The 18,511-nt window shown below is 55.5% G+C and overlaps 1 protein-coding gene across 1 annotated transcript; it reads right to left on the bottom strand.

Annotated features, from left to right (window-relative positions):
* On the bottom strand, positions 1-16,224 carry RAD54L (RAD54 like). The gene is given in 19 exon segments (XM_077450759.1): positions 1-1,329; positions 1,740-1,903; positions 2,910-3,089; positions 3,577-3,655; positions 3,932-4,055; positions 4,791-4,901; positions 6,053-6,183; positions 6,625-6,699; positions 9,249-9,375; positions 9,967-10,117; positions 10,308-10,432; positions 11,307-11,472; positions 11,474-11,596; positions 11,694-11,763; positions 11,874-12,008; positions 12,515-12,579; positions 14,012-14,128; positions 14,243-14,326; positions 16,166-16,224. Coding segments are annotated over 19 exon segments (2,232 nt in total). The 5' UTR covers positions 16,169-16,224; the 3' UTR covers positions 1-1,127.
* Positions 16,225-18,511: the final 2,287 nt, after the last annotated feature.

Here is an 18,511-nt window from a genome sequence, read left to right as displayed (position 1 = left end):
ACACAGAATTTTTATTTTTTATTATTATACAGAAAACCTTCCATAGGAAGATGAAACATTTCCAAACGTAAACCAAACATTTCGTATTGCTGCTCCCCTCCACCTTAGGGGTGGATTTAAGGCAAACAGGCCGCTGACTTTGTAGGGGAATCTCCCCCGGGTAGCAAAGAATACCCAATCAGGTTCAAAGGAAAAAAAACAAATATAATTTTTTGCTTGCATGTAGTTGGATGATGAAAGTCAGCAGAGCTTCCCTAACCCATTCACTAAGCGAATGGAATATTCCCGTGCAGTCAGCAGCCTATTTGCCTTCAGTAAATCCTCCTCGTTGTGTCTCATACAAGAATGGAAAAAAAAAAAAAAAAAAAACAATAAATAAGGTCTAATGTGACCACAGACAGACACCTGGTGTCAGGACTTCCTATTCCCAGACCAGCGACCAGCGCTGGCCCCAGGGACATTTCTGGGCTGTGTCCAGCAGGTTACAGCAGAACACCGGTGACATTTCTTCCAGCAGGTGGCAGCAGAACACCGATGACATTTCTCGGCTGTGTCCAGCAGGTGGCAGCAGAACACCGGTAACATTTCTTCCAGCAGGTGGCAGCAGAACACCGGTGACATTTCTTCCAGCAGGTGGCAGCAGAACACCGGTGACATTTCTTCCAGCAGGTGGCAGCAGAACACCGGTGACATTTCTGGGCTGTGTCCAGCAGGTGGCAGCGGAACACCGGTGACATTTCTGGGCTGTGTCCAGCAGGTGGCAGCAGAACACCGGTAACATTTCTTCCAGCAGGTGGCAGCAGAACACCGGTGACATTTCTGGGCTGTGTCCAGCAGGTGGCAGCGGAACACCGGTGACATTTCTCGGCTGTGTCCAGCAGGTGGCAGCAGAACACCGGTGACATTTCTTCGAGCAGGTGGCAGCAGAACACCGGTGACATTTCTGGGCTGTATCCAGCAGGGGGTAGTGGATTGTAGCTCCACGCTCTCCCATCCTCTGATCCACCGCCATTACCCCATGACAGTAAAAAACCAGGAAAGGACCCCCTGAGGCACCCCAGTTCCTGCCCCCTCCAGTCCCACGGCAGGGGCACCCCAGGTCTCGCCCCTTCCATCCACTGGCAGCGCTATACCACCCCCCTCTGCTCCTCATGTGAGCGATGGTGAAATGTGAATGTTACGGCGGCATCCCATGCCGCCACCAGGACGGTATCTTGCAGGCCACGCTTGTCTGCGCAGTGATTCCACTGAGATAAGTCTGAGGTGCAGTCCGTGCCATCGGGGGGCGGCCGTACCTGGCGTCCGTTCACACAGCGGCGACACCGGAACCTACGTCAACCAATCAGAAAAAAAAAAAAAAAACCCGCTGAGAACACCAAATATATGAAGAAATAAACCACACAAAATATCAAATCTCCCCAATTAAGGAGGACCTGTCCTGGCCGCCAGTGCTGACCTCCTGGAAATGCTGATTATCTGGCTGCCATGCTCATCCTCTGGCCCTCTAAGTCACTGACCCAGAGGATCGGCCTAATAGAAAGCTTAGCGATGGCGACCTCCATACTTCTCCTGACTACCAGGATGGGTGGTGGGAAGATACGAGTCCTCAAGGATACTCAAGAGACTACCCAGCAACCCCCCTAAATAAAGTACAGAATGACCCACCTTCTCTCTAGCTATATGAAGTACAGGCTCCTCCCCCCGCCAGCTATAATAAGTAGAGTGACCCCCAGACTCACTTGTCATGCGTGTCGCTCGTCGTCTCCTCATTCAGTGTGAAGAGTTCCTTCAGTTCTCCGACAGAGAAATGTCTCTCTACATCCTGCTCCTCGTCCACCACGCAGCTACTCAAAGCTTTCTTGTGTGCCTGACGCTGGAAGATCTTCTCCTCGATGGTTCCCGTCTGAAAGAGAAGACAAGCAGAGTGTAGGTGGAGCATGAAGATCTTCAACCACCTTTCTCCCATCCCCCACCCCTCCATTATCGGCTCAAGTCACAAGGACGCTCATGTGTCTGGAATTTCTAAATCTCATTGAAAATAACTGACACTTTAATAATAAGGGTCCGCCTCCTGGTGTAATCTCATTGGACTGAAAATAACTGACACTTTAATAATAAGGGTCCGCCTCCTGGTGTAATCTCATTGGACTGAAAATAACTGACACTTTAATAATAAGGGTCCGCCTCCTGGTGTAATCTCATTGGACTGAAAATAACTGACACTTTTTAGTAAGGATCCTCCTCCTGGTGTGTCAGCTTTGTGAAAAAAAAAATGGGAGTTTTGCACTTCCCATAGATTCGTGTTCTGGGAGTCAATGAAGGGACACAAGACTTCAGATGCAGTCGGGTTAATACTGCCGCCTACAGGAGGAAAGGACATTGGCAAAACAGAAGTTATAATCCAGCCCCTGTATTGTATAGCCCCTCCTCTAACCAGCAACAGTACCAAGAGAATAAGTGCAGTGGGGGGGACGGGGGAGGGACCGGTGTCCCTCAGAGCTGTGGTGGAGGGGCGGAGAGTGTGGGATCTCTGTGTCCTGGGATGGATTCCAAGAAAAGGTAAACCCCAAATTCTCAGCAGCTAGGCCAATACGTCCAACATTCACCAAATGGCCTGGCAAACTCCTCCTCCAGAACGATGCAAACTTGCCAAGCTCTTCCTCCAGTAGGGAACAAACCTGGCAAGCTCCTCCTCCATGTTTTGTAATAAATCAGATACTGACAGTGTAGTCACCATCAAACAAGCGCCATCAGCAAAACTGTCTGCCGACCCCCTCAGGACCTGTCCGTCATGGTGCTGGCACCCCCCGCCTTCTGCCACCCTAATTACTGTGTACCCCTCAGAATCCGCTCCACCCACATATCCCTAAAGTCCCCCCCCCACAGTCTGATATGAAGGAGAGAATCACCGAGAGCAGCCGGTAGATGTAGCAGGTCTTCTTCTGCCCGTCACGCCACACACGCGCCATGGCCTGCTCGTCATTAGCCGGGTTCCAGTCCGGGTCAAACATGACCAATCGATTGGCTCCGATGAGATTCAGACCGCAACCTCCGGCTTTACTGCTGAGCATAAAGATAAACTCCGGGCTCTGCAAGACAGAAAGGTGGGCAGAGAGCTTGGTTGAAATAGTGGGTGGACGGAGGGGTGGGTAGACAGGTGGGGGAGTGGTTGGTTGGGGAGGTCATCAGAGAGTTTGGGTGGAGAGGTAGGTTGGTTGGTTGGGGAGGTGGGAGGAGGTGTGGACAGAGAGGGTGGGTGGAGAGGTTGGTTGGAGAGGTGGGAGGAGGGTTGGGTAGAGGAGTGGACGGAGAGAGGGTGGGTGGAGAGATTGGTTGGTTGGAGGTGTGAGGATGGGCGGGTGGGTGGAGACGTGGACAGAGAGGGTAGGTGGAGAGGTTGGTTGGGTGGAGAGGTGGGAAGAGGGTTGGGTAGAGGAGTGGGCAGAGAGCTTGGTTGGTTGGAGAGGTTGGGTGTAGAGGTTGGTTAAAGAGGTGGGTGGGCGGAGGGGTTGTTGAGGGAGGGGTGGAGAGGTGGGTGGGTGGAGGGAGGGGTGGAGAGGTGGGCAGAGTTCGTACCGAGGGACTGTTGAATTTCTCCACGATCTTGGCTCTCTTCTTTATGGACATGGTCCCATCCAGACGTACATAGAGATACCTGGAGGAAGAAACATCACATGATACGTCTCATCCCTCCACAGGGGGGAGCTATCATTGGAAGATGAATGCATGGATGCGGGTGCGCCAGGCATGAATAGTGCAGCACATTGAACTGTTCCTGGCACATCGCTGGGCTTCCCTTGACAATGGTGACTTCTCTGGGCGTCATCCTCATCCTCCCCATTCAAGTATAAAACTCCTGAATGTCAGATGAGGACAAACCCCTCCCCCTCCCCCCCCCCCATACTTGTACACAGACCGGTCCTCTTCTCACCTCCGGCTCCTGCACAGCTTCTCAAACAGGTCCAGGGTCTGGGTGTAGTTGGAGACGAGAACCACCTTATCAGAGCTGGAGCTCCGAGTCACAGCCAGGATGTAGTCCAGGACCAGCATCTTACCTGCAAGGACAGACATATCACAGTGTCCACCCTGAGCAGAGCGCCCCCTACAGGGAATACCCTCCCCCCCACACAGCACAGCGCCCCCTACAGGGGATACCCCCCCACACAGTACAGCGCCCCCTACAGGGGATACCCCCCCCACACAGCACAGCGCCCCCTACAGGGGATACCCCCCACAGCGCCGCCTACAGGGGATACCCCCCCCACAGCGCTCCCTACAAGGGATACCCCCCCACACAGCACAGCGCTCCCTACAGGGAATACCCCCCCCCCACACAGCACAGCGCTCCCTACAAGGGATACCCCCCCACACAGCACAGCGCCCCCTACAGGGGATACCCCCCCACAGCGCCCCCTACAGGGGATACCCCCCCACAGCGCTCCCTACAAGGGATACCCCCCCACACAGCGCCCCCTACAGGGGATTCCCCCCCACACAGCACAGCGCCCCCTACAGGGGATACCCCCCCCCCCACAGCACAGCGCTCCCTACAAGGGATACCCCAACACACAGCACAGCGCCCCCTACAGGGGATTCCCCCCCCCACACAGCACAGCGCCCCCTACAGGGGATACCCCCCCCACAGCACAGTGCTCCCTACAAGGGATACCCCAACACACAGCACAGCGCCCCCTACAGGGGATACCCCAACACACAGCACAGCGCCCCCTACAAGTAAACACCCCAACATCAAGCACAGTGGCCTTTAAAGGGGAACCCCTCACACATACCTGATAGCTGCGGCTCCACACACTTGGTGCTGTATCCTGGCGGGAAGAGATCAGCCGCTCCCTGGAATCCTTCTTCCTCCTCCGTACACTTGTCATAGATAAGAGCCGGATCTGGACCAAACACACAACTGTCACTTCTTCGTCATGAGAGGGGCAGAGACTACTGCAAGAAATCTCCCCATTGTGGGAGGGGCAGAGACACAAACTACTGCAGGGAATCTCCCCATTGTGGGAGGGGCAGAGACACAAACTACTGCAGGGAATCTCCCCATTGTGGGAGGGGCAGAGACACAAACTACTGCAGGGAATCTCCCCATTGTGGGAGGGGCAGAGACACAAACTACTGCAGGGAATCTCCCCATTGTGGGAGGGGCAGAGACACAAACTACTGCAGGGGATCTCCCCATTGTGGGAGGGGCAGAGACACAAACTACTGCAGGAAATCTCCCCATTGTGGGAGGGGCAGAGACACAAACTACTGCAGGGGATCTCCCCATTGTGGGAGGGGCAGAGACACAAACTACTGCAGGAAATCTCCCCATTGTGGGAGGGGCAGAGACACAAACTACTGCAGGAAATCTCCCCATTGTGGGAGGGGCAGAGACACAAACTACTGCAGGGGATCTCCCCATTGTGGGAGGGGCAGAGACACAAACTACTGGGGGAAATCTCCCCATTGTGGGAGGGGCAGAGACACAAACTACTGCAGGGAATCTCCCCACTGTGGGAGGGGCAGAGACACAAACTACTGCAGGAAATCTCCCAATTGTGGGAGGGGCAGAGACACAAACTACTGGGGAATTCTCACCATTGTGGGAGGGGCAGAGACACAAACTACTGCAGGGAATCTCCCCATTGTGGGAGGGGCAGAGACACAAACTACTGCAGGAAATCTCCCCATTGTGGGAGGGGCAGAGACACAAACTACTGCAGGAAATCTCCCAATTGTGGGAGGGGCAGAGACACAAACTACTGGGGAATTCTCACCATTGTGGGAGGGGCAGAGACACAAACTACTGCAGGGAATCTCCCCATTGTGGGAGGGGCAGAGACACAAACTACTGCAGGAAATTTCCTCATTGTGGGAGGGGCAGAGACACAAACTACTGGGGGAATTCTCACCATTGTGGGAGGGGCAGAGACACAAACTAGTGAAGGAAATCTCAGAATTAGAGTCTCAGTGATATAAAAATCTTGCTGGTGATTTCTCCGTATATTTTAGTGTTGGGCGGAGTAGACCTCTGTATACAGTATATACTCACGATTGCACAGCTTCTTCAGTGAGGTGATGGAAGACAAGGAGGAAACGCTGAATTTGCCCTCGTTCAGCTCCTCTGCAGGTTTCATTTGTTTTAAGAAGCGTTTGTAAAGTTCAGATTGCAGCGGAGTCAGCCTGGAACACAGAAAGACTTCTAGTAAACCTGACAGCCAATCAGAATGCGTTGCAGCTCTAGGAACCTGCCGCAGCCAATGAGACGCTTGACAGACAGACAGACAGATTGCTCCCACAGACAATTGTTGGGGGTCTCTGATCTGTATGAAGAGATTCATCGGAAGTTATAGACACAGGCAGAGTGTGCGGCCCCCGGGCAGGTCACCCCTATAAACCCGGGTGCTCTACGCCCTTCTAGGGGAGGAGCTCCTGGGCCGGCAACTCTTTGCTGTTTTGTTTGGAACAATAAAGTTGTCAGCATTGGAACTTTCCTGACTGCAGCCGGCTTTTCCTCTTTTCCGGACTCACCTGGAGTTTGTCGGAGAGCAATTCATATCTATCAAATATAGAAGAAGTATCAGAGAACCTTCCGGAGGAAGTGAAATCCGTCCCGACACTTACCTGCAGCACACAACCTGCTCAATCTTCACCGGCAGATACTTGGAGAGAATGTCCGACGTCCTTCTAATGAGACACCTGCAAACCAGAGACAATCATCTGAGTGTGGCACACCGAGACCCCCAAACATGGCCGAAACCAGCCGTGCCCCCCCCCCCCACACACACCAAACCCCATACAGCCACTACCAACCTACCACTTCATACAGCCACAGCCAACCCCCTTAAAAACTCATACAACCAAGGCCGGCCCCCACCTGCCCACCTCACACAGCCATGGCTCGCCCCCACCTCATACAGCCATGGCTCGCCCCCACCTCATACAGCCATGGCTCGCCCCCACCTCACACAGCCATGGCTCGCCCCCACCTCATACAGCCATGGCTCGCCCCCACCTCACACAGCCATGGCTCGCCCCCACCTCATACAGCCATGGCCGGTCCCCACCACCCCACCTCATACAGCCAAGGCTGTCCCCCACCACGCCACCTCATACAGCCAAGGCCGGTCCCCACCACCCCACCTCATACAGCCATGGCCGGTCCCCACCACGCCACCTCATACAGCCAAGGCTGTCCCCCACCACGCCACCTCATACAGCCAAGGCCGGTCCCCACCACCCCACCTCATACAGCCAAGGCTGTCCCCCACCACCCCACCTCATACAGCCATGGCCAGTCCCCACCACCCCACCTCATACAGCCAAGGCTGTCCCCCACCACCCCACCTCATACAGCCAAGGCCAGTCCCCACCACCCCACCTCATACAGCCAAGGCCGGTCCCCACCACCCCACCTCATACAGCCAAGGCCGGTCCCCACCACCCCACCTCATACAGCCAAGGCTGTCCCCCACCACCCCACCTCATACAGCCAAGGCTGTCCCCCACCATCCCACCTCATACAGCTAAGGCTGTCCCCCACCACCCCACCTCATACAGCCAAGGCCGGTCCACACCACCCCACCTCATACAGCCAAGGCTGTCCCCCACCACCCCACCTCATACAGCCAAGGCTGTCCCCCACCATCCCACCTCATACAGCTAAGGCTGTCCCCCACCACCCCACCTCATACAGCCAAGGCCGGTCCACACCACCCCACCTCATACAGCCATGGCCGTCCCCCACCACCCCGCCTCATACACCCATGGCCGTCCACACCACCCCACCTCATACAGCCATGGCTGTCCCCCACCACCCCACCTCATACAGCCAAGGCTGTCCCCCACCATTCCACCTCATACAGCTAAGGCTGTCCCCACCACCCCACCTCATACAGCCAAGGCCGACCCCACCACCCCACCTCATACAAACATGGCTGGTCCCCACCATCCCACCTCATACAGCCATTGCTGGTCCCCCCACCACCCCACCTCATACAGCCATTGCTGGTCCCCACCTCATACAGCCAAGGCTGTCCCCCACCACCTCACCTCATATAGCCATGGCCGACCCCCACCACCCCACCTCATACAAACATGGCTGGTCCCCACCATCCCACCTCATACAGCCATTGCTGGTCCCCCACCACCCCACCTCCTACAGCCATGGCCGCCCCCCACCACCCCACCTCATACAGCCATTGCTGGTCCCCCACCACCCCGCCTCATACAGCTAAGGCCGGTCCCCACCACCCCACCTCATACAGCCATGGCCGTCCCCCACCACCCCACCTCATACAGCCATGGCCGTCCCCCACCACCCCGCCTCATACAGCCATGGCCGTCCCCCACCACCCCGCCTCATACAGCCATGGCCGTCCCCACCACCCCACCTCATACAGCCATGGCCGGTCCCCACCACCCCACCTCATACAGCCAAGGCTGTCCCCCACCACCCCACCTCATACAGCCAAGGCTGTCCCCCACCACCCCACCTCATACAGCCAAGGCTGTCCCCACCATCCCACCTCATACAGCTAAGGCTGTCCCCCACCACCCCACCTCATACACCCATGGCCGTCCACACCACCCCACCTCATACAGCCATGGCCGACCCCCACCACCCCACCTCATACAAACATGGCTGGTCCCCACCATCCCACCTCATACAGCCATTGCTGGTCCCCACCATCCCACCTCATACAGCCATTGCTGGTCCCCACCTCATACAGCCAAGGCTGTCCCCCACCACCCCGCCTCATACAGCTAAGGCCGGTCCCCACCACCCCACCTCATACAGCAATGGCCGTCCCCCACCACCCCACCTCATACAGCCATGGCCGCCCCCACCACCCCACCTCATACAGCCATGGCCGTCCCCACCACCCCACCTCATACAGCCATGGCCGACCCCCACCACCCCACCTCATACAAACATGGCCGGTCCCACCACCCCACCTCATACAGCCATTGCTGGTCCCCCACCACCCCACCTCATACAGCCAAGGCTGTCCCCCACCACCCCGCCTCATACAGCTAAGGCCAGTCCCCACCACCCCACCTCATACAGCAATGGCCGTCCCCCACCACCCCACCTCATACAGCCATGGACGACCCCCACCACCCCACCTCATACAGCCATTTCTGGTCCCCACCACCCCATCTCATACAGCCATGGCCAGCCCCCACCAGAGAATAGCAGTCGCAGGTACAACACGCACAGTAAAACACAAGGACCACCAACCAACCTGTTTACAACACCAATCAGCTCTTTCAGCTTCTCTTCGCCTTTCTCGCGGTCGGTGGGGCTGGCGTCTGCGTCTCTCCCTTTCAGGATGGGGACTTCAAATCTCCTCTTAAACTCCTGGGCCGTTCCTGCGGACGGGGGAATCGTTATGACAGATCCACACATGGAGGTTATAGAACATCTTACCCCGAACAACCATTTACCCCCCCCCCCCCAACCTTCCATCGATGAGAGTTTCACCCCAAACAACCATCAACCCCCCCTCCCAAAGTCTCATACCCCAAACAACCATCAACCCCCCCCCCCTCAGCATCTCACCCCAAACAACCATCAACCTCCCCCCCCCCTCAGCATCTCACCCCAAACAACCATCAACCCCCCCCCCCCTCAGCATCTCACCCCAAACAACCATCAACCCCCCCCCCCCCCCTCAGCATCTCACCCCAAACAACCATTAACCCCCCCTCAGCATCTCACCCCAAACAACCATTAACCCCCCCTCAGCAGACCGAACAAATGACCGCTGCCATAGAAGACGTGGTTATGGGAGGTTGTTGGGATTGGTAAGAGCTGTGGGAACCACAATGGATCTAGTGGAGTCCATATGGGTCGGTCATCATTTTCTCAGTCATACGGACGGTTCTCCCGGATTAGCCGCACACACAGGACGGAGCAACGTTCACCAGATTTCACCGATAGGACGAGGAGGAGACACTCACCCAAGATCCCGGCATTGACAAAGTGCACCAGACTGAAGTATTCCAGCAGGTCGTTCTGGATGGGGGTCCCGGAGATGAGGACTCGCCGGCTGGTGTTCAGACTGTTCAGGGCTTGATAGGTCTGATTCTCCGAATTCTTCAGTCTGTGGCCCTGAAATACGTCGATTACAGACATCACTACACACCATACAACCGTCACCTACACACCAACTCACACACCCCAATCACTGCCCTCCTCCGATTGGTCAGGCAGCAGACACCCCTCGTCCAATCACAATGGCCTTTACAGATCAGGTGATGGGTGCTGCCAATCACAACATAAAGAAGAGGCCCTGTCTTACCTCATCACATATGACCAGCCCCACGCTGCCCCTGTGTAGGACCTCCGCGTGTAGCCGGAACGTCTCATAGGAGATGATGAGGATTGGGGAAGGAACGCGGGAGCCGTGCTGGTTCATGAATCCGGCTAGAGGGGGAGAAGATCATGTGACATCACACACATACAATGCTACTGTGTATGGGGGAGACATTACTCCACCTACACACAATATGGGGGGGGTCACCACTACATCTAGAGACGTTATGGGGGGGGGGTTACTGCTACATCTAGGGACATTCATTATGGGGGGGGTCACTGCAACACCTAGAGACATTATGGGGGGGTCATCGCTACATCTAGGGACATTATGGGGGGGGGGGGGTTACTGCTACATCTAGGGACATTCATTATGGGGGGGTCACTGCAACACCTAGAGACATTATGGGGGGTCATCGCTACATCTAGGGACATTATGGGGAGGGGGTCACCGCTACATCTAAAGACATTCATTATGGGGGGGGGTCACCACTACATCTAGAGACATTATGGGGGGGGTCACCACTACATCTAGAGACATTATGGGGGGGTCACCGCTACATCTAAAGACATTCATTATGGGGGGGGGGTCACCGCTACATCTAGAGACATTATGGGGGGGTCACCGCTACATCTAGAGAGATTATGGGGGGGGGGTCAGTGCTACATCTAGAGACATTCATTATGGGGGGGGGGGTCAGTGCTACATTTAGAGACATTATGGAGGGGGGGGGGGTCACTGTTCCATCTAGAGACATCTTCTATGGGGGGGGGTCACGTCTCCGCCTATCGCCACTCATAGGAGTTAATTCTCTGCCAGCCACTAGTGGGGACTCCGCTCCACTCCCCACCACTAGAAGGCCAATTCTTCCCTAGAGAGGCAGATTAGGAGGGTCAGTACTCCACCTAGATATACTCAGGAGAGATCTGATTGGTAGTAGAGGAGCCCCCCCCCCGCATTGCTCATCTCCACCCTCCTTCTTACCAAGCTTGCGGTCAATCTCCTCCTTGGAGCCGCCATCGATGGCCAGGGGTTGGATCCGACCCTCCAGCCATTTGCCCACTTCATTGTACCAGTTCCTCACCAGGCTGGACGGGCACACCACCACCGCTTTCTCTATCTCCGGCTTGAAGTCCGGGCTCTGCTTGAGGGAGAGTCCACATCAGGGAGATACATTGGAGGGTCTTCCCCAGTCCCATCTCATCCGCCATGATGGCCCCGTGGCTCCCAGGAATGCTTCTTCCCGTCACACAATCCCACAAGAACTTCACACCCTGGTGATGAAGAGAATTGTTAGAGATTGTGCTGGGGGGGGGGGGGGGGGGGGGGTTCCGAGGCAGGAAACGAGGGGGGGTATAATGGAGGGGTCACCTCTCTCTGATGGGGTCGCAGGATCTTTCCCAGCACAGGATCCACCACAACATGAACCGGAACCTTCTCTCTGCAAAGAAGCACAGCGACGGTATTCAAAGACGGATCGACTCTACGCCAAACCACCGCCTTCCATCCCGGGGGTCCTCCACCCACCCGGCTCCGATAGAGGGCACTCACTTATCTACTTTCAGCTGGTCATGCGCACTCAGGACGGGGGGCTCATAAAGGACCAGCGCGCCGTCCTCATAGGGATCATGGAGAGCTCTCCGTACTCCGGCCTTCTTAATGCCCAGGGCCCGGATCCCAGACCCCCTGGATGAGAAAGAGAGAGAGAAAAAGGTGTAAGAACATGGCAAGGCTCCATATGAAGAGCCACACAAAGGATCTTCCCAGAGAATTGGGCCACATGGCATGAGCGCAGCAAAGGCAGGTTACGTTCGGGGTGACTCAGGATGGAAACCTTTCTTGAAACAAACATGGAGGCTGCGATTACTGAACTCTAACTTTGAAAATGCTATTTGCCTGGCTATCAGTGCCGACTGCCATGTTCTGTCACCACAATGTACTCGGCACGGTGCACTCTCCTGTCTCAAGGGTCCCCCTAGTGGTGGCTGTTAGTAGCCCAGTGTAGGTCATCTAGGGGGCCCAGACACTATTACTGCCTGCGCATTTCCTGACACCCAATAATAGGAACCAATCAGATCTCTGTTTAATCATGAATTGCTCTCATACAGAAGACAATATTCCTGGCCAGAGACCTCGAATTCCTCCGCTCATAGCTGTGTCCCCGCCATCCTCCATGGATGGGGTCACTGGACTCACCTTTGTAGTTGGGGATGGGCACCTTGAAGGGTCTGGATAGGATACTCCGGATGAAGGCCTCCTACAAGAAGGACATGATCATAGTTACCCTGGGGTACCCCAATAAGGCCCCAGTGTACCCCAGTATGAGTCTGCTGTACCTCCATATGCCCCCAGTGTACCCCACTATGGCTGGACTGTAACCCAATATTGCCCATTGTACCCCAATATGGCCCCAGGGTGACCCCGTGTAAGCCAATATGGCCCCAGTGTACCCCAATATCACTCCAATGTACCTCAATATGGCCCTGGTGTACACAGATATGACCTCTGTGTACTCCGATATGGCTCTGGTGTACCCCAATAAAGCCCCAGTGTACCAAAGTATGAGTCTGGTGTACCTCCATTTGCCCCCAGTGTACCCCAATATAGACCCGCTGTAACCCAATATTGCCCTATTGTACCCCAATATGAGCATGATGTTACCCCAATATGGCCCCAGTGTACCCCAATATCATGCCAATGTACCTCAATATGGCCCTGGTGTACTCAGATATGACCTCTGTGTACCCCAGTAGGAGTCTGGTGTACCTCCATATTCCCCCCAGTGTACCCGCTGTAACCCAATATTGCCCCAGCGTACCTCAATATGAGACCATTGTTCACCCAATATGAGCCTGGTGTGACCCCAATATAGGGTGACTCCAATATGGCCCCAGTATACCCAATATCACTCCAATCTACCTCAATATGGCCCTGGTGTACTCAAATATGAACTCTCTGTACCCCAATATGGCCCTGGTAAACTCCAATATGGTCCCAGTGTACCCCAGTATGAGTCTGCTGTACCTCCATATGCCCCCAGTGTACCCCACTAGGGCCCAACTGTAACCCAATATTGCCCCATTGTACCCGAATATGGCCCCAGGGTGACTCCGTGTAAGCCAATATGGCCCCAGTGTACCCCACTATCACGCCAATGTACCTCAATATGGCCCTGGTGTACTCAGATATGACCTCTGTATTTCCCCGATATGGCTCTGGTGTACCCCAATAAGGCCCCAGTAAACTCCAATATGGCCCCAGCGTACCCAAGTATGAGTCTGGTGTACCTCCATATGCCCCCAGTGTACCCCAATATAGACCCGCTGTAACCCAATATTGCCCTATTGTACCCCAATATGAGCCTGGTGTTACCCCAATATAGCCCCAGTGTACCCCAAAATTACTCCAATGTACATCAATATGGCCCCAGCGTACCCCAGTATGACTCCAATGTACCTCAATATGGTCTGGTGTACCCCAATATGACCCAGTGTACCCCAATATCACTGCAATGTACCTCAATATGGCCCTGGTGTACACAAATATTACCTCTGTGTACCCCAATATGGCCCCAGTGTACCCCAATATGGCCCCAGTGTACCCCAATATGGCCCCAGTGTACCCCAATATGGCCCCAGTGTACCCCAATATGGCAGGAGAAGTGTATGTACGGAGCGGTGGTCACTCACATGCTTCTGGCTGTCCAGGCAGACGGGTCTGTTGGTGAGCGGGATCAGAGGTTTCCGGAATGGAGAGATTAAGCTCTCCCGGTTCTCGTGGTTGGAGTTCCGCCTTCTCTTCGGAGTCTGGTGGAAGAGATCAGAGGATTGGGGGGGAGATATTTCTGGGAAGAAGATCTGAAATGTGGGATATGACCCCCCCACCCGGACATTAGAGAGTCGGGTGATGGGAATACTCACTGCATTTTCATGCCATTCCTCGTCATCTTCATACGATCCATCCGGCTTCCTCTTTGCCAATTGGCTGGGAGCCAAACTCCGCCTCTAATGGAAAAGAAGAGAGGTCAGTATGTACTACTCCCCCCCCCCCCAAAATGAGGTTTAATGGGGGTATTGTGCTTCCTATTGAGAGGAGGGGCTGGCTTCCGTCTGGATAGGAGACTGAGAGTGAGAGTGAGGACACCAGGGGGAAGCATCACCCACATCACAGGATCATCCCCTCACCCTCTGCTTCCCACTGCTGATCACAGGAGGCTTTCTGGGAGAAAGTGAGGGAGGGGGCACCACGGCATCCTGGGGAACGGTGAGAGGGCAATTCTCCCATTGCTGGCAGAGACCGAGCCACTCAGAGCAGGACACGAAGTGCACCCAATCCTTACCGCACCCAATCCAAAACCCAGACTGCACCCAATCCAAAACCCAGACTGCACCCACACCGCCTTCTACTGATCTTCACACCCGCTGGTGGGACAGGAAGGGGCCGTCCCCAAAATGTTCCCACAAAGTTGGGGGCATGAAATTGTCCAAAATGTCTTAGTATGCTGACGCCTTAAGAGTTCCCTTCACTGGAACTAAGGGGCCAATCCCAACCCCTGAAAAACAACCCCCCACACCATAATCCTCCCTCCCCCCCACACCATAAGTCTCCCCTCCACCGAATGATTTGGACCAGTCCACAAAGCAAGGTCCATGAAGACATGGAGGAGCGAGTGTGTTCTTTCTGGTTGAGGTCAGGACTCTGTGCAGGCCAGTCAAGTTCCTCCACCCCAAACTCGCTCATCCATGTCTTTATGGTCCTCGCTTTGCGCACTGGTCCAAATCATTTGGCGGAGGAGGGATTTTTCAGGGGTTGGGTTCCTTAGTTCCGGTGAAGGGAACTCTTAAGGCGTCAGCATACCAAGACATTTTGAACAATTTATGCTCCCAACTTTGTGGGAACAGTTTGGGACGGCCCCTTCCTGTCCCACCAGCGGGTGTAAAGATGCGGTAAAGGATCAGTAGAAGGCGGTGTGGGTGCAGTCTGGGTTTTGGATCGGGTGAGGTAAGGATTGCGTACACTTTGTGTCCTGCCCCTTCCTGTTCCAACATGACTGCCCACCAGTGCACAAAGCAAGGTCCATAGAGACACGGATGAGCGAGTTTGTGGTGGAGGAACTTTACTGCCTGCACAGAGTCCTGACCTCAACCCGATAAAACACCTTTGAAATAAATTGGAGACTGCGAGCCAGGCCTTCTCATCCAACATCAGTGCCTGACCTCACAAATGCGCTTCTGGAAGAATGGTCAAACATTCCCATAGACACATCTCCTAAACCTTGTGGACGGCCTTCCCAGAAGAGTTGAAGCTGTTATAGCTGCAAAGGACCAACTCAATATTGAACCCTCCGGACTAAGACTGGGAGGTCATTAAAGTTCATGTGCATGGAAAGGCCGGCGTCCCAATACTTTAGGGAATATAGCGAGATGCACGCTGGTCGGTGATGTCACAAGGAGGGCGGTGCCACCAGGTGACATTGCAAATTGGTCCCGCCCCCTAAGCTATTTAATAACGGTCACATGACGGGAGTCTTCGTAGTGGGCGGAGCTTTTTTGCGCCCGGTTCGGCCGGACGGGTTTTTTTTTTAATTTTTAATAAAGGAATTGTCAAAACCTGTTATTTTTTACACTTTGTTTGGTGAATGAGTTCAATGTACCCCGATATCCAATCGTAAGGGGGGGGGATGGGATCTGGGGACCCTCTTGTTAAAGGGGACTTCCAGATTCAGATAATCCCCCCACAACCTACACTCCCCTCCCCCCTCTGTATACCGCTCTCCGTTTTACTACCGGGGGGGTAGCTGTTCCCCATGGCAACCACACCTCCCTCCCCCCTCCTCCTCTTACCATCTCCGGTGCTTGTCTGCCGCCACAAACCGAACCGCACTGCACGCTGGGAGGAACACGCCCCGACCCCTCCCACAAACCCACCCCCCCGCCATTCCGCGCTGGTCCGCTTTCCCAAACTCCTCCCACACCACGCCCCGCCACACGGGACCACTCCCCCCGACTCCTCCCACACACCCTCTGCAGCAGTTTTTCCCAAACCCGCCTCCGCACCCATTATTCACCGCCCAGATCCCGCCTCAGATCCCCGCTCTCCGCCCCTCATCACCGACATAGTCCGGAGCGATGTACAATGCGGGGAGATCTCCGGGGGGAGGGGCCTCTCATGTGTTGATAGGATGTCACTTACGGTCTATGTGACCCCCAAACAGGAAGTAAATAGAAATCTCCCAGACTTGAGGTCCTCTGGTGGGCTTGGGGTTTCTTAGATGGGCTCAGGTGGGCTTGAGGGTTCTTAGTTGGGCTGGGGGGTCCTCAGGTGGGTTCTTAGATGGGCTTAGGGTCCTCAGGTGGGCTCTGGGGTTCTTAGATGGCCTCAGGTGGGCTTGAGGGTTCTTAGTTGGGCTCGGGGTTCTTAGGTGGGCTTGGGGGTCCACAGGTGGGTTCTTAGATGGGCTCAAGGGTTCTTAGGTGGGCCCGGGGGTTCTTAGATGGCCTCAGGTGGGCTTGAGGGTTCTTAGTTGGGCTCGGGGGTTCTTAGGTGGGCTTGGGGGTCCACAGGTGGGTTCTTAGATGGGCTCAAGGGTTTCTTAGGTGGGCTTGGGGTCCACAGGTGGGCTCAAGCAGGCTCGGGGGTTCTTAGATGGGCTCAAGCGGGCTCGGGGGTTCTTAGATGGGCTCAGGCAGACTCGGGGGGGGGGGGTTCTTAGGTGGGCTTGGGGTCCTCAGGTGGGGTTGTGGGTTCTTAGTGGGCTCGGGGGTCCACAGGTGTGTTCTTGGATGGGCTCAAGGGTTCTTAGGTGGGCTTGGGGTTCTTAGATGGGCTCAAGCGGGCTTGGGGGTTCTTAGATGGGCTTGGGGGTCCTCAGGTGGGCTCGGGGGTTCTTAGGTGGGCTTGGGGGTCCTCAGGTGGGCTCGGGGGTTCTTAGGTGGGCTTGGGGGTCCACAGGTGGGTTCTTAGATGGGCTCAAGGGTTCTTAGGTGGGCTTGGGGTCCACAGGTGGGCTCAAGCAGGCTCGGGGTTCTTAGATGGGCTCAAGCGGGCTCGGGGGTTCTTAGATGGGCTTGGGGTCCTCAGGTGGGCTTGGGGGTTCTTAGATGGGCTCGGGGGTTCTTAGGTGGGCTCAGGCAGACTCGGGGGGGGGGGGGGTTCTTAGGTGGGCTTGGGGTCCTCAGGTGGGGTTGTGGGTTCTTAGGTGGGCTCGGGGGTCCACAGGTGTGTTCTTGGATGGGCTCAAGGGTTCTTAGGTGGGCTTGGGGTCCATAGGTGGGTTTTTAGGCGGGCTTGGGGTTCTCAGGTGGGCTCAAGTGTGCTTGGGGGTTCTCAGGTGGGCTCGGGGTTCTTAGATGGGCTCAAGCGGGCTTGGGGGTTCTTAGATGGGCTTGGGGTCCTCAGTTGGGTTCTTAGATGGGCTCGTGGGTTCTTAGATGGGCTTGGGGTCCTCAGTTGGGTTCTTAGATGGGCTCGTGGGTTCTTAGATGGGCTTGGGGTCCTCAGGTGGGCTCGGGGGTTCTTAGGTGGGCTCAGGATCCTCAGGTGGGTTCTTAGGTGGGCTCAGGCAGACTCCGGGGGGGGGTTCTTAGGTGGGCTCAAGGTCCTCAGGTGGGGTCGTGGGTTCTTAGATGGGCTCAGGCAGGCTCAGGGGTTCTTGGATGGGCTCAGGTGTGCTCTGGGTCCTCAGGTGGGCTTGGGGGTCCTTATATAGATTGGCTCTGGGTTCTTAGATGGGCTCAGGTGTGCTCTGGGTCCTCAGGTGTGCTCGGGGGTCCTCAGGTGGGCTCGGGGGGGGGGGGGAGGGGTGTAGGGTTGCCACATTATCCCTTTAATCCAGGACACATATTAATTACACAGGTTCTGTGGCTGATTAAGGTGGTAATTAAACTCACTTGGTGCCTTGGCTGCATTAATTTAGCCTCAGAACCCGTGTAATTCATATGTGTCCTGGATTAAAGGGATGATGTGGCAGGGGGGTTCTTAGGTGGGCTTGGGGGTTCTTGTATAGATGGGCTCAGGTAAGCTCTGGGTCCTCAGATGGGCTCGGGAGTCCTCAGGTGGGCATGGGGGTTCTTAGGTGGGCTCGGAGGTTCTTGTATAGATGGGCTCAGGTAAGCTTGGGGTTCTTAGGTGGGCTTGGGGGACCTCAGGTGGACTTGGGGGTTCTTAGATGGGCTCAGGCGGGCTCGGGG

The sequence above is a fragment of the Lithobates pipiens genome, unplaced genomic scaffold, assembly GCF_037356315.1.
Source record: "Lithobates pipiens isolate NorthernLeopardFrog02 unplaced genomic scaffold, aLitPip1_a1.2 Scaffold_23, whole genome shotgun sequence".
NCBI classification, from domain to species: Eukaryota; Metazoa; Chordata; class Amphibia; order Anura; family Ranidae; genus Lithobates; species Lithobates pipiens.
This window is presented reverse-complemented; position numbering and strand designations above follow the sequence as displayed.